At 40.1% G+C, this 16291-nt stretch overlaps 1 protein-coding gene across 3 annotated transcripts in view; it reads left to right on the forward strand.

The window, feature by feature from the left end:
• The window catches only part of dnajc2 (DnaJ (Hsp40) homolog, subfamily C, member 2), a 42187-nt gene that overhangs the window by 19194 nt on the left and 6702 nt on the right, over positions 1–16291 (forward strand). For all 3 annotated transcript variants that reach the window (XM_078553236.1, XM_078553235.1, XM_078553237.1), the window contains 6 exons: positions 3055–3120; positions 4474–4565; positions 7277–7398; positions 9347–9496; positions 14766–14854; positions 15751–15820. In XM_078553236.1, the coding sequence (XP_078409362.1) occupies positions 3055–3120; positions 4474–4565; positions 7277–7398; positions 9347–9496; positions 14766–14854; positions 15751–15820 (589 nt within the window). The remainder of the gene's footprint in view (positions 1–3054; positions 3121–4473; positions 4566–7276; positions 7399–9346; positions 9497–14765; positions 14855–15750; positions 15821–16291) is intronic.

Genomic DNA, 16291 nt, shown 5'->3' on the forward strand with positions numbered 1-16291 from the left:
TAATCTAGATTGACACCAGTGTAGTACCTAGAGACGGCTGTACCATCGGAGGTGCCATCAATCAGATAAAATGTTAAAACTGAGGCCCCATCTGCTCTCTAGTGTGGATATAGAAGACCCTGCTGCACTACTTGAAGAAGTATGGAAAGTTCTCCTGTTGTCCTGAGAAACATTTCTCCCTAAACTAATGTCACCTGAAAACAGGTTACTTAGTCATTTAGCTTTTTGCTGTTTGTGGGACATATCATTGGCTGCTATGTTTTCCTAAATTAGAACAGTGAATTTCAAAATTATACCAGTGTGAAGCACCCTGGGGTGTTCTGAGATCATGAAAGGCGCTGTATACATGCAAGTTCTTGATATTTTTCATTATGTTGCATGTTTCATAGAATCATAGAATAATACAGCACAGAAGGACATCAACCTTGCCTTTTGAATCTGCGCCAGCTCTTTCGAAGAGCAATGCAGTTAGTCCAACTCACTGGCTCTTCACCCATGTCCCTGCAATTATTTTTGTATTTATCAAATTTATTTTTTAAAGCTACTATTGAAACTATTTGCACCACCCTATTAGGCAGTGCATTCTAAATCCTAACTACTCGTTGCATTAAAAAAAAGTTTTTCCTTATGTTGCCTTTGATTCTTTTGCCAATCTTATGACCTTAAATCTGTGACTTCTGATTATTGACCCTTCAGCCATTGGAAACAGTTTCTCTTCATTTACTCTATCTAAACTCTTCAATGACTTTAAACAACGGTTGTCAGATTCCCCCTTGGCCTTCTCTGCTCCAAGGAGAACAACTCCAGCTTTTCCAGTCTGCCCGCATAACTATAATCCATCACCCCTGGAACCATTCTCATAAATCTCTTCTGTGATCGCCTCAACAACATCTTCATGTTCTTTTGAGAACATGGGCTCAATTCCAAATGCTTCTGAGTGTTGTTTTATAAATTGTGGCAGTCACTTAAGCAATGTGCTCACCTGGCCATCATAAGCTGATCACACAATCACAACATTGATTTGTAGCATGACATCATGCTATTGAACAATAATCACTGGATGGGATTTTAAAGTTGGCAGCATAATTTGGAAGCAGATTGAATCAAAAACAACCCCCAAATAGTAGGTTTGATTCCTGATCCTTTTATAGCTTAGAGTTAGTACATTTCCATGGAATCTGGAAAACCTGAAAATGCAAACAGTTCTATAGTTCCACTGACTTGTGGAATAATATTAAGAAGAGGGTCAATGTGTAAGCTTAGCTTTTAGGTGTGATACAAGATTACTACTGTGGTTCTCAGAGTTAAGTTTATTGGAAGTACCAGAGATTTATCAGCAACATATAATGACAATAACAGAATATGTTGAATTCTGAATATTGCAAATGCAGTGACAAGCCAATTTTCCCCCAAAACAGTGTCTGATAATTCAAAGGAAAATTGATTCCCAAACAAATATTGTAATATTTTCCTTCCTCTGCGCAAATTTTCTTCACTGTAACTATTTCTCTTAGTGCAAGTATAATTGTGTTTGTCTACATGTTCTGAAGCTATTATGTTTTTGTAAGATGTGTGTTTGTTGTAGGGGTAAGATTATAGATAAAGAGCTTATAATTTGCCTTTCTTTCTCTCTTCCCTATGTAAAGAAATTGTTCTCCATGTGGTGTATCAAGTATAATTGATGTGGTTGGCAGCATATTTACCTCTTAGTCAGAAGGTTGTGGTTTATAGCAATACTCCAGCATGTAATCTGGTCGACACTTTGTAAAACTGAGGGAGTATTGTATTGTCAAGTTTACTGTCTGTCATATGTAATGCTAAACTGAGGCCCCTAACTGTTCAGTTAGCCATAAAAGAAGAATTGTGTTCTGACCAACATCCTTTCTGTGTGCAAATTGGTTTCCGCATTTTGCAATATATAAGTGACTGCACTTCATAAAGCAATTCATTAATTATGAAATGCTTTAGGCCATCCTAAAGATGTGCAAAGCTGCCATATAGATACAATTTTGTTTTTCTGACCGTAGATGTAATTAAACAAAATGCTGGAAATACTCAGGTCTGGCAGCATCTGTGTGGAGAGAAACAAAGGCCAGAATTTTCCCGTTGGCAATTTGGGGGCGGGGCCCGCTCGCCGATGGGAAAATGATGCACAATGATGTCGGGAGGAACCCCCGATGTTATCCCCGTCCCTTTAAATTTTTAGGAAGGCGGGCGGACAGTGACATCAGCTGTCCGCCCGCTGACCTGTCGATGGCCAATTAAGGCCATTGACAGGCTAATTAAGATCATTAAAGACCTGCCCGTCCAACCTTAAGGTTGGCGGGCAGGCCAGGAGCCCCACTGGCAGGATGAGGTTTCATATCTGTTTTTAAAAAGTTTAATAAAGTTTATGTCCTTTTTATTAACATGTCCCATCTCGTGTGACATTGTCACATGAGGGGGACATGTTAATATTTTTATTTTTCTATTTTTTAAGTTTTTGCACTGTCACTAATCTCCCTAAGGCAGCACTTAGTCTCAGGGAGCATGTGTGAAAGAGCGCACTTTGACAGTTGGGGAATCCCCCCCCCGCCCAAACCCAAGCACAGGAAGCACATAGTGCTCCCTGTCGGGCAGGCTGCTGGGCGGGCCTTAATTGGCCCACCCGCTCAAAATGGCGGCGAGCCCCGTTTCGGTGGCGGGGGTCAGCTGTCCGCCCGCCGCCGAGCCGGTGGGGCCTGCACGCCATCCGAGGGCAAAATTCTGCCCAAAGTTAATGTTTCAGGTTGACGACTTCAGAACCTAATGAAACATCATGATCTGAAACATTAACTCTGTTTCTCTGTTCATGGATGCTGCCTTCTCTGCTGAGTATTTCCACCATTTTCTGATTTAATTTCAGATATTCAGCGTGTTGTCAATGGCACCTGAATGAATGCTCCCAACTGCACGGTTCTTAATTGCTATGGTACTGGGTTGAGCTTCTATTTGCACAACGTGATCTTGTCATGTATTTGCTTCATTTGAGTTTCTTCTGCTTCATAGTTAATGCTCAAGTCCTTTTATGTTCAGGTATAACTTTGACTCTTGGCGGGAATTTTCTTACTTGGATGAAGAAGAAAAAGAAAAAGCAGAATGGTATGTAATCTTTTACTCCTTTTTGGTTTTGTTCAATTTTTTTTGAAATCCTTTGGCATAAATCGTTTTAGAAACATTGCTTGTTTCTCATCTGGTTGGATCTATTTGTTCACCAAAACTCCCAAATTAGACAATTGAAGCTTTACTGTTGTCAATCCGTACAAATGAAATGGTCACAGTGCTAAAAAAAATATTGAGATGGAATATTATGCTTCGGCTTGCCCACATTGAAGGAGGCAAGATCCTGGATAAACTTGAATAGATGTACTCCCTCTTCCCCTGACCCAACCAGCACCCCCCACCACTGCCCCTCCTCCCAAACCAAAAGTAAATAAGAAAAGCAGTGGCTCAGGCTGGGATATTTTTTTTTGTGTTGTGTAACTGTATATTCTTCCCAAATGGCCATTCTCTGTGTGTGACCTTAGATAGCAGGATGACTATAGGATCATCTGAGTGAGATCCAATCAACAGCAGAGTTGGCATCCACGTGCTCCCACTCCTAGTAGGAATTTCTGGGTACAGCTCAGAAGTATTAATCCTAGCTGTCTGCGGTTTCTTCTCCTCTTGTCAATCTCTGGGGAGGCTGAGATCAAGTCTGGAGCCTCTGCCAAAGTTTCAGCTCATTTCAACTAATTTCACATGGACTAGGGTTTGAAACATGAATCTTCTCATTTGTACATAACACACAGCAGATATACCCACTGGGTAAGTTTACACAGCTTTTATACATTAATATTTCAGCTTCAACTTTTACCATAATGGTGCAATTGTAGGCTATTGTCAACATTTCCACTTACCAAGTGAGAATTAACAGGCCTAAACAAGAGTCATTCCAATCTATGTCATTGTATGTTAGAACACCTCAATGCCACCCCAAGCCTGATTTATACTTGGCTCAATCCCATTGCTTGCTCTATCAATACTGTTATGTTTTAACTAGCATCTACATCTAATTGATAGCAATTGTGAAAGGACATGATTTGTTTCTAATGTGAAAGGTATTTTTCCTAATTGTTTTTGCAAAAGCCCCCCCATTAAACATAGCTTGCTTTTTCCAGCTGGTCATAGCTTGAATTGTCAAAGCTTGAAGCAGTTTGACATGCCATGTTTTTCTAACTGTTTATCATTTAGTAGATTCTACTGTTGTTCCATTTATAATTTTTTTGGTCCAACTTTGCAAGTCTGATGACTCTGTATAGCTTGCAGTTCTGAGAGCTATATGTACAGCTGCATTTAGAGATTGAATTGTTTCAGCACAAACTCAACGTAGTTTGGAACCCTGTCCAAACTCTCTCAAGGATTCAAGAACATCAATAATATATTCCTAATACTTTGTGATATTTCTGTTTGCAGCCGAGATGAGAGAAAGTGGATTGAGAAGCAGAACAGAGCAGCTCGAGCACAAAGAAAGAAAGAAGAAATGAATAGGATAAGGACACTAGTTGGTAACTTGAAATGATTTTTCAAAACTTCTTTACAAGCTCCTGTTAATTGGAAGTTGCTTTGAATTTGAATTACCTGTTAGTTCAATTTTTTTCACGTGTAAAATGTTTCCTGTGCTGTTTATTTAATTGCTTCATCTGAATTACTGGTTAATTTAAAGCATGATGGATGAGCTCTTTCAGCCTCATTATATTAGGCAGCCTTTGACCGAGTGTGGCATTAAGGAGCCCGAGTAAAATTGAAGTAAATAGGAATTGGGGGTAGACTGTTCATTGGCTGTAATCATACCTGGCACAAAGGAATATAGTTATGGTTGGAGTTCAATCATCTCGGCTCCAGGTCATTGCTGCAGAAGTTCCTCAGGGAAGTGTCCTAGGCCCAAAAATCATCTTCTGCTTCATCAATTACCTTCCCTCCATCACAAGGTCAGGAGTGAGGATGTTTGCTAACGATTTCAGTGTTTGGTTCCATTCACAACTCCTCAGATAATGAAGCAATCAGTGTGTGCACATGCAGCAAGACCTGGACAGCATTTATGTTCGGGCTGATAAGCGGTAAGTAACACTTGTGCCACAAAACTGTTAGACGATGACCATCTTCAACAAGAGAGGCATTACCATTGCTGAATCCCCCACCATCAATATCCTAGGAGCCACCATTGACCAGAAACTTGAAACCAGCAGCATAGTTAAGTGTTGCTACATCAGCAGGTCGGGGGTTAGGTATTCTGTGGTGAATGACTGAGCTCCTGACCCCCCGACTCTTTCCACTATCCACAAGGCACAAGTCAAGAGTATGATAAATACTTTTTATTTACCTGGAATTTATGCAGCTCCAACAACACTCAAGAAACTGACACCGTTCAGGCCAAAGCTGCCTGCTTGATTGACACGCCATTCACCATGTTAAATATTCACTCCCTTCACCGCCAGCGCAGAGTGGTAGCAGTGTGTGCCAAGATGCACTGCAGCAATTCACTAAAATTGCTTTGCCATAACCCCCTAAATCCACCAACTCTATGACCTAGAAGGACAAGGGGAGCAGCACATGGGAACACTGCTACCTCCAAGTTTCCCTTTACATCACACACCATGGTGACTTGGAAATATATCACTGTTCCTTCATTGTCACTGGGTCAAAATCTTGGGCCTCCCTACCTAACAGCACTGTGGGTGTACCCATACAACATGAACTGTAGCGGTTCAAGAAGACAGCTCAGCACCACCTCTCGGGGTAATTAGAATGAGTAATAAATGTTGGTTTTGCCAGTGACACCCACATTCCGTGTATGAATAAATGAAAATAAAAGAACCAAGTATGGGGAATAAATAGTGGAATAAGGCATGGATTTCTCTAGATTGAGAAAGGACTAGAACTAGTTAAACACTAATTTATAGACACAATTTTTGTACGTATCGTGGATATCATATTTCAGGTTTGCAGGTGGCAACAGTTAAGTAACTGGGGTATTATATGTATTGCACCAGTCTTGGGGACCTGTTCTTCAGTGCTCAAATCCATGATTGAACATGAGTAAAGTGGAAAGATAGTTTTGTAGTCTCTGATGGGCCAATTATTTGTTTAGCCCTTATAATGATAAATATACTAGAAAGATATTCAGTATATGAAGGTAAGCTGTTTCTAAAGGGACATTTTCTTGTACTAATAAGTAAGGGAAGGACAGGCTTTAGGAACAAACCGCAAAAGTGCTGAGTATCTGCTTCACTTAGTTGGTAGTAATGTTGCCTGAGTCCGAAATCTGTAGTTCAAATCCTACCCCAGGATCCTTGCACATCTATGAGCTAATACTTTAATGCAGTACAGTCTGCTGTGTTGTGTAAAAGGAAGGAATCTCCAATGTGACATTAAATGGCTTATTCAAGTGAACGTAAGGGGAACCATGGCATTATTTGATGAAGCATAGAGTTCTTCCATCGTCCCGGTCATCAATATTCCTAACTGAACTAGTGTCACTTAGGTAATCATAGGACCTATAGTTGTCGCGTTTACATGGTGGTTAAAACAATTCACTGATTGTGAAGCATTTCAAGACGTGATAGTGCTATACAAAAGTGCCTTCTAATACATATTAATTTCAATATGATCATTTTTGTTCGGTGCACTTGATACTTAATGTAACAAATGTGTTCATTTCAGATGGTTAAAAGGAAATGGACAGTCATGTAACAACTTCACCCATTTTAGAATCATAGATTGGTACAGCACAGGGAAAGGTCATTGAACCCTCATCGAGTCTGTGTCTTCACATGGCTTAGCCTAAATCTACTGCTGTGCACAACCCTTCCCTTTAATATCCTCCCCAGGGATGGGAGGAGGAGGACCCCACCCCCCACCTCAGCAAAAATGCCTGGGAGGACGTGCCATCCAGGGTGAGCTCCCATGATGTGGTGAGGCGCACATGGGTGCAGTGCCGTAAGCGCTTCAATGATCTCCTGTGATCGAGGAGGATGAGTACTGTGTTGGCACAGGTCACTTAGCACAGCAGTTAGGAACGCCCCCCCCACCACCTAATTCCCTTTCAAAAGAATTTATAGTATCTGTTTCTTACTTTTGTTGGGTTTGATTGTGGTGAGTGTTGGTCCGTAAGTCTAACATACATGAATGTATATTGTCAGTATATACCAAAGAAATCCTGTATCATAAAATGCCATATAGCACTGAAATACAACTTTTGTGGTGATTTGCTTGACAGACACTGCTTACAGCTGTGATCCTAGAATAAAAAAGTTTAAAGAAGAAGAAAAGGCAAGGAAAGAAGCAGAAAAGAAAGCAAAAGCTGAAGCAAAAAGAAAAGAACAGGAAGAAAAAGAGAAAGTAAGGATTAAAAGCTGGTAATGTCTATGCGGTTTAATTTTGAATATGTTACAACTCGATTTCTGCTCAAATAATTTAAAAACAAATGTCACGTGAGAAAATCGCACTATACCAGAATTGTCAGTGCAGGAAGGTATTTTATCTCTGGCTTTAGTTGCCCTACCATTCCCCCCTTGGGGAACAAACCTTGAATGTACCCAAGCATTCTCCTCTTTAAACATGTTCTGTTACAATTTGGCCAGCTAATCTCTGATTCCAATTTATCCAGTACAGATCGATTCTCACTTCACTGAAAGTGGTCCTCCTCCGATTAAATATTTCTACTTTAATTGCTGCTTGTCCTTTTCCATAGCTAATATGATACTATAATCACTGTTCTCTAAATGCTCCCTTGCTGACACTTGACCACCCTCAATCCCCAGAACCAATTCTAGCAATGCCTCCTCCTTCGTTGAACTGGAAGCATACTGATCAAGAAAATTCCCCTGAACACATTCCCCTTACCCCTTTCCACCCTTTAATTATCCTAATGTAGACCATATGGGATAGGATAGTAACAGTGTAAAGTCTCCCACTATCATTAGTCAATAGTTTTTGTTGCAAAGATTTCAAATTGGATCAAAAAATGTCTTGGGAAAATACAACTCCTCTTTGTGACCAAAAAACATGCCCTAGATTTGTCTTGGAATCTTTACATTTCAGCTACCAGCTGGTTAAGAAATGTATTAGAAGGCGAGGGATCCATTTTAACAAATGTAACAACTCGCCAAGGCTTCTTCAACAGCACCTTGCAAACCCACAACTTCACAAGGGCAAGGATGGCAAGCACATGAGGACACCACCACCTGCAGGTTCCCCTCCAAGTCACACACCATCCTGACTTGGATCTACATCGACATTCCTTCATCATCACTGGGTTAGAAGTCTGGAACTCCATCCACCATTCTTGGTAGAACATGTCCTTGGGATAGTTTGCACGTTATTATCTAGACTTCCAAACTAGGTAGAAAAAGTCTCCTAAACCAATAACTTTGCTGCAACTTCTGGTGGCGCTCAGCATCAGGAACCTTGAGTGCACAGTCTAGGCTGCCATTTCAGTGCAGTACTGAGGGAGTGTTGCACTTTTGGAAGTGCCATTTTTCAGATGAGAGGGTAAACTGAGACATCTGCCCTATCAGATGGGTATAAAAGATCCTAAAGCACCGTCTGAGGTAGTGGAGTTCACCGAGGTGTCTAGGCCAACATGTATCTTTCAACCAACATCTCTTAAAACAGATTTTAAGATTCATTATCTCATTGCTGTCTGTGGGCCTCTGCTGGACAGACATGGCCTGGCGTGCTTTGCCACATCACTCAGTGAATGCGTCAAAAGTACTTAATTGGTTGTAATGTGCTTTGGGATAACTTGAGGTCACGAAAAGCACCATATAAATGCAAGTCTGCTTTCATCATTTGTGCTGATCAATATCGTAAATCAATGAACCAGACCCAGACTATCACAGATGCATGAATGAAGGACATCTTATAAAAACACACTAATATTGCATGAAATGACCCTGTACAGGCATGGAAGTATAACGCAGCTGGTTGCATTGTGAAGGAGCTGAGTAGAGTCGGAAACTGGTTCCAGCCATTGTACCTGATTAAATAAATACAGACCAATATTATATCCAGCACTCTTGTAAATTTTGAGTACTTTAATATTATTTTTATCCTAAATATTTACAAAATTATAAATTTTCAGGCATTAATATTGGAATAATTCGAAATACATGATTCATTTCCCTGTATTTCGTTATTTGATTTGGGATTTTTCAGTTAAACTGATATCAGGTTTAGGAATCCATTATGCACTAATAAATTTTATTTGCACAAACCACTTTACATCAGCATTTTGTTCTATTTAGAAAGACGTTCAAAATACTTATGTTTTTTATTTCCAAAAAAGCAAAAGCAGGCTGAATTAGAAGTTGCCCGCTTGGCCAAAGAGAAAGAAGAAGAAGAAGCCAGACAGCAGGCCTTGCAAACAAAGAAGGAAAAGGAAATACAGAAGAAAGCAATTAAGAAAGAAAGGCAAAAGCTGCGTACAGTCTGTAAGGTGTGATGCACTATTATTTTAGTTGGTGTAGCTGGTCAGTTCTGTGGCTTTCATTGTGAATATAAAGATAATTTTCAGAAAATTAATAGGTGGAAAATCATGGCGGGGCTGAGTGTGTGATTATTTGATATATATTCCTGGAAACCAAGTCTCTGATTAGGGAGCAGGTAAACCGAGAAATGTTACCCTATAGTTTCCACAGCCTGAGGACCATGATGATTTTTTAAAAAATCCGAAATAGCTTTTTTATATAAATGGCACTTTGTAATGTATTCTAATGTGATGTCCCTCAATCAACATATTATCACAATTGAGATTAGCATATACTTTATCAAATATCCTTTGAAGTGCAAGCAACAAAGAAGCATGCTGTTTACACTGAGCTAACAACTTTTATTTCTTCAGCTCCTACTTAGTAATCTCAAAGAACAGCAATTGCTCTATTTGACGTAGAAGAGCCAAACAAAAGATATTTAATCTGACCAGACTTTGTTACTGTTCCTGCTCTCTGCCATCAGGGCAGCAATTGAACAAATGGTTTTCCAGTCTTTTGGTTTTCTGTCCCTGCTAATCCATTAATCCTCCTTCTGTCCATTTCTTAATGTATAGTTCATTGATTTAACCATGAATCCACTTCCTCAATTTTCTCTATAGATATTATTCCTAATCCCTGGGTGTATATTATTGTCCTGTGGAATTACTCCAACAGTCATTACATGCCAATCTTTAGACAGCTGAGTTTTTGCTTTACAGGTGATTTCCACATCCCTTCTCTTGTAAATTTGTATTGCCCCCAGGCTTCTATTCTCTCACTTTCCACTTCTCACCAGATGTTGGTATTAGTTACTGTGTTGTTTGTGATGTGATATGCCTACATGCTATCATTAAACCTAATATATCATCTACAATTACAGCTGGCAAATTGCAAAACATGATATTTGAAACCTAATTAATGCATTGTGAAACAGCATTACCAGCTATTTAAAAGCCAAGACCAGCTTTAAGGATTTTGATAGGATAAATCTTTTTTCTGGATAGTCACTTCATGAACTTGTGTGACAAACTTTTTAGTGACGTCTGTGTCAAACTGGTTTCCGTGCACTATCTTTTTACACGTTTTAGTTCAGGCATCTTCAGAGTTTTTTTTTGGTTTCTTCCTCCAGCTCATCAATCCCCCACCACCCTCTCCAAGTTCAACTGATGAGATGTAACTTCTGCTCTCTTGATTCTCTCCCCACTTGACTCCTGACCATCCAGCTCATCTTCCTGGCTCCCATGCTAGCAGATATTGTTATTGGTTCCCTTTCCTCTAGCATCATTCTATTCCTCATCAAAACCAATGTTGCATTATCATCCTCTTCCAAATGACCCATTTTTGATTTGTCTGTTTTATTTAAATATCAACCCATCTCTAATCTCATTTTCCTAAGTTATTGAACATGTTGCTTTCCAGCTGCATGCTCACCTCTCCCTCTAATCCCGCTTCACCCCTTATCAAAGCACTGAAACAGCCTTAGCCAAAGTCATGAATGATCTTCTTTATAATTCAATATCATGCATTATCACTGAAGTTGTCACTGAAGAAGTGTCAGTGCCATTCCAGATTTTCCTGTCATGGAGGAGCTGGACGGTGAACCCACTATAGCAGAGCTCAACAAGGTCATTGACCGTCTAGCCAGAGGTAAAGCCCAAGGGAAATGATGGCGTTCCACTTGAAATCATCAAAAGTGGAAAACCAGCATTGCTGCAGCGTCTCCATGAACTTTTCTGTCTCTGCTGAAAGCAAACATTTGTGCCTCAAGACGAGTGTGATGCAAAAATAACCACCTTGTACAAAAGCAAAGGGGATTGCAGTGACTGTAACAATTATAAGGCATTTCCTTATTAAGTATTGTGGGGAAGGCCTTTGCCTGCGTTGCTCTGACCAGATTGCAGACTCTGGCAGCATCATGTATCTGCCCTGAGTCTCAATGCAGCTTCAGATCTGGCAGATTGACAGTTGACATTTTCTCACTTTGGCAGTTAAAAAATACCGCAAGCAGCACAGACCACTCTACATTGTCTTTATAAACCTTGTCAGCAGAGACAGACTCTTTAAACTGCTGTAGAAAATAGGCTGCCGGCCTGGACGACATTTCTTATTTCCACTAGAACATATGCACGGTTTTGTCAGTTACAATGGAGCATCATGGGAGCCTTTCAAGATCAGCAGTGGGGCAAAGCAGGGCTGCGTCCTGGTGCCAACTCTCTTTGGCATATTTTTCATCATGCTGCTATTGTATGCTTTTGGTGACTCAAATGAGGGTATCTACTGGCATGCCAGAGCTGACAGGAAGCTGTTCAACTTGACGACTGCACACCAAGACCAAATTACATAATGCCCTAGTCCATGAGTTGCTGTTTGCTGATGACGTCACGCTGGCATCCCACACTGAAGTCCACTTGCAACAGCTTGTAGATTAGTTCCCCTGGGAATGCAAAGAGTTTGGACTGACGATCAACATTTGGAAGGCCAAAGTGTTTGCCTCCTTGAGCCAGTGGCAACTCTGTTTGCTGGGTCATGCGAGCCGAATGGATGATGGCATTATCCCCAAAGACATGTTCTATGGCAAGCTTGCTATTGGCACAAAACTAAAAGGTCACCCACATCTATGATACAAGGATTTCTGCAAGCGGCACTTCAAATTGACCGGGATTGGATTCGATGCAAGGGAAGTTCTTGCTGCTGACAGGAGCGCTTGGAGACAAGCAGTCAGGAAGATCATGGAAAAAACAAAGGACAAAAGAAGAGACTAGACGGTGGAAAAGTGAGTCTGCTGGAAGGAAAAAAAACACCTGTTGACCTCAGGTGAACGCTGTTTATCTGTGCCAGCTGTGGAAGGGACTACCACTCGTGAATTGGCCTCCACAGCCACAACAGACGATGTTCAATACAGCAGTGACAGGCACCTTGGGCGCAGTCTCCCAAGACAGATGGATGTGATTTAAATTGAAATTATCCCTCCTCGTCTTTTCTGACCTTTATACAATATCCCTTATGATTTGACCATGCCATCCTGCACCAATGTCTCTCCTCTGCTACCCATGAGACTAACCTTTTATGATTCATTTCATATCTAACTATGGCCCATCCATTTCCAGCTTTTCTCTGCTTTTCTTTGCTTCCACCTATCATCACCTCAAGTAACCTTAACTTGCTTTTTATTATTTGCACATTGCTCCTTACTGACATATTTGAAAGCACTGGGTCAACTTTCACCTGGCTTGTATATGTTAATACCCAACTCCATCTCTCCGCTACAAAAACAGAAATACCTGGAAAAACTCAGCAGGTCTGGCAGCATTGGCGGAGAAAAGCATGGCTGATGTTTCGAGTCCTCATGACCCTTCAACAGACGGTCCTTATATTCCAACTTGTCCAAAATTCCTGTCTGAACTCACCCATCTCCCTGACTTCAGTGCCCTGTGAATAATAATTCAAAATCCTCATCTCTATCTATCTGACACTTCATGCCCTTGCTCCACTTGATTTATACTCTGCCGAGACCACAACAGCACAAACTAGATTGGTTTAGAATGGCCATTTCCTGTCCTGTAAAATCTTCATAATCTGCTCCAGCCCTAAATACCTTTCTTATTGCTCTAACTTATGCCTTCTGTGCATCTTCCCTTCACCTGGTTAGACTACAGCTACTTCATTCCTTTCCCTTTACCTCTGCAGCTCTCTCTTTCTTTAAAAACCTTTTCAAAATCTATCTCTTTAACTTAGCCTTCAATCACCCTTTCTGGCCTCTTCTTTCATTGTTTAGCATCTATTTCAAATATTTGTGAATTGTCTTGGACACAATTTTCCAGTTCTGTCTTGCCTTTTTGGGAATTTTTGGCAACAACAAAAAGGCTGTTTGTTCAAACATGTCCAATCTCTCCCAGTACTTTTCTCATCAAATCACCGTATCTCCCTCTTTGTTCTTTCCAGAAATGCATTTACTGTTTTCTTGAGCTGATTTATAATGTCAGTTTCAATACCTCATTACTAACTTTGTGCACAGCTCTTACCCTTTGTGTAAATTAAAGTGACTTATCTTCCTCATTTTAATTGTGTTCAAGCCCTTCACCATAATGGAAAAGTTTGCATCTTTCAAATTTGTTGATTTTTTTCCCCTCCCTAAATCTGAGGTTACCTATTTAAGGTTTTATGAGATTCCTCTTTTCAATAGAAATCAACCCCACCTTCTTTCAACCCTTTTTATAAACTTAATTTAATATCTAGAATTGTCTTTGTCTCCCCTTTCTCTGTACCATTTCAAAAGTAATGAACACCTTCCCATAATTAGGTAACCAGACTAGAACTACATACTGTACTCCATATGGAACACTATAATTGATAATTGGATATAAATCACCATATTTGTTGCCAAACATCCAGTAGTATCACATATTTGTATTCATTGTTCAGCTATCAGTTTCCAACAAGAATTTGGAAAATCTAGACCATAAAATCATCACTGGCTCAGCTTATGTCTACCTTTTTCACCCTTACTATAAAGAGCAGGAGATATTTTTGTCCACCTGCAAACTGTTTAAGAAAAATAAACTGACATTACATCATCCACAGCTTGCAGATTGATCACAACTAAAGTAAGGCTTTTAAAAACTTATTGATAGACACAAAAAAGAATGTCTTGAAATTTATTATAAAGAGGGCAGTGTCTTTGGGGCTTTAAATTAGTGCATCACTTCAAGCTAGTTTTGTATTGTGTCCTCATACTCGGATAAAGTTCCTAGGATGTGATTCTTTACCAGAAGCTCAGAAATGTTAGTTGGCTGTTTAGGGGCAGAATTATTGAGCCTCGTGCTATCCACACCTCTATCCTTTCTCTGATAGGATAGGCATCAGAAGTGAAAACCAGCTGATTTATTCCCCTCTCCCACCTGCCCACTTTAGAGATGACATGCTCAAGACTAATTGTAGCAGCATCACCCACTGCCTTGGCTGTCAGCTAATGAGGGATTGAGATTTGTGCCATTGATTTGTTTTTATGGCTGTGTTGGCTAGCTAGTGTACTTAGCATTCAGCTTTTGTCTTGAAATCATGCCCTGCTATCCATGTTCTGTATGTACTGCTGCCACCACTGTACAAGTAGTTCTGAGAACTATACAACATCAGCACCATTGGCATCTGTAGTTATAAGCAATGCTGACTTAAATCATTGGACTTTCCAGTCTGATTACTGTATTGTAAAGATGAAACACTTTTTTATTTTCGAAGAATTGGAACTACTTCACTGATGATCATACTGAAAATGTGAAAATGATGGAGGATGTGGAGAAACTCTGTGATCGACTTGAACTGATGAGGTAAATATCCTTTTATTTTAAAATTCCTTATCTTCGTAATTCCAGGTGAACAGTTTGCTATCAATTTATTTTTAAAATTTAAGTTCATACTTATGCTCCTGGTCTCTCTGAAGTATATTTGGAAGAGATGTAATTCAGGATTTCTCTCAGTTCTTCCTTGATAGGAACAAAAACTACGAATAAAAAAAGTAATACAAATACTGAAAATCTGAAATTACAGCATAAGATGATGTTTTAGTACTTTTGCCTATGCCACAACTTCAATCCCTCTCCCTGGCCATTGTTTCAGGTTGAACCAGAGTGTCCACAGCCTGAGCTGAGCTCCCCACCCTATATCTCCTCCGTCACAAAGGCTTACACCTCTAACACCACCCCTCCCTCCTTCTCTTAAACCCATTTGCTGCTTATCATGTTTATTTTTATCCATGTTCTGTACATTTTCTTTTCTCTGCCCTTCCATAGGAATTCCATCACCATTTACACCCCTTTCTCCATTTAGCATTCTCCTTGAAACCCTGACCAAGCTTTTGGTCACCCCTACTAATAGTTGCTTCTTTGAATTAGTCAATTTTGTTTGAGTATGCCTCCAGAGCACTTAGCGGAGTGATTCTTTTCACTTTAAAGATGTTATATAAATACAAATTGATTTTCGGGGGCGGGTTGGGGGGGAAGTTGTAACATACATGCACAAACTTTAATAGTCCCCCCACCCCCGCTGAGTAAGTGTTAATTTTGCTCTTTTTATACTTGTGTCCATTCAAGGACTGGATTAATTCCACCCAAAAGTACTTCTGTAACATTAAGGGCTATCAGTATTACAATCAGCCCCAGAAAACCTGACCACAGCATTTTATTTAGTAGGTTTCCATGTGTTTTCATGTCTTATTTCTTTCCAGCCTGCAAGCCTTAAATGAAGTACTTGCATCAAGTACAAGGGATGAAGGCCAAGCTGAGATAGAGAAACAGGTATGATCTATATTAAAAACAGAAAATACTATAAGCACCCAGCAGATCAGGCAGCATCTGCGGAGAGAGAAGCAGAGTTAACATTTGTCTGATGACCTTTTGCTTATGGTCCATAATATTTGCTGGATGGAACAGTAGTGTAGGCTATTCAGCCAGCCCCTTGAGCCTATTCTGCCAACTGATCTGTACTTCAACTCCATGGCAGTACTACATCTGTGCTTTCAAATTTGGATTGTGTTTGAAGACAGTTTTGTAAGACGGGGTGGGGTGGAGGGGGTAGAGAAACACTTGCTGATACTGGTGGGAGCAGTTCAGTGTGATAAATTAAGAACATCACAGTGAAACGTGTATGAATTTAATTAAGAAATCTTTCTCCAACTGCACCCCCAGCAAAATAGTAGTAATACACTAAATGTAACTAGTGTTAGGCACTGACTCAAACTTGTGATTGTTGTAAGCAAAGTTTAACAT

Source organism: Cetorhinus maximus, chromosome 12 (genome assembly GCF_964194155.1).
Source record: "Cetorhinus maximus chromosome 12, sCetMax3.hap1.1, whole genome shotgun sequence".
Lineage (NCBI taxonomy): Eukaryota > Metazoa > Chordata > Chondrichthyes > Lamniformes > Cetorhinidae > Cetorhinus > Cetorhinus maximus.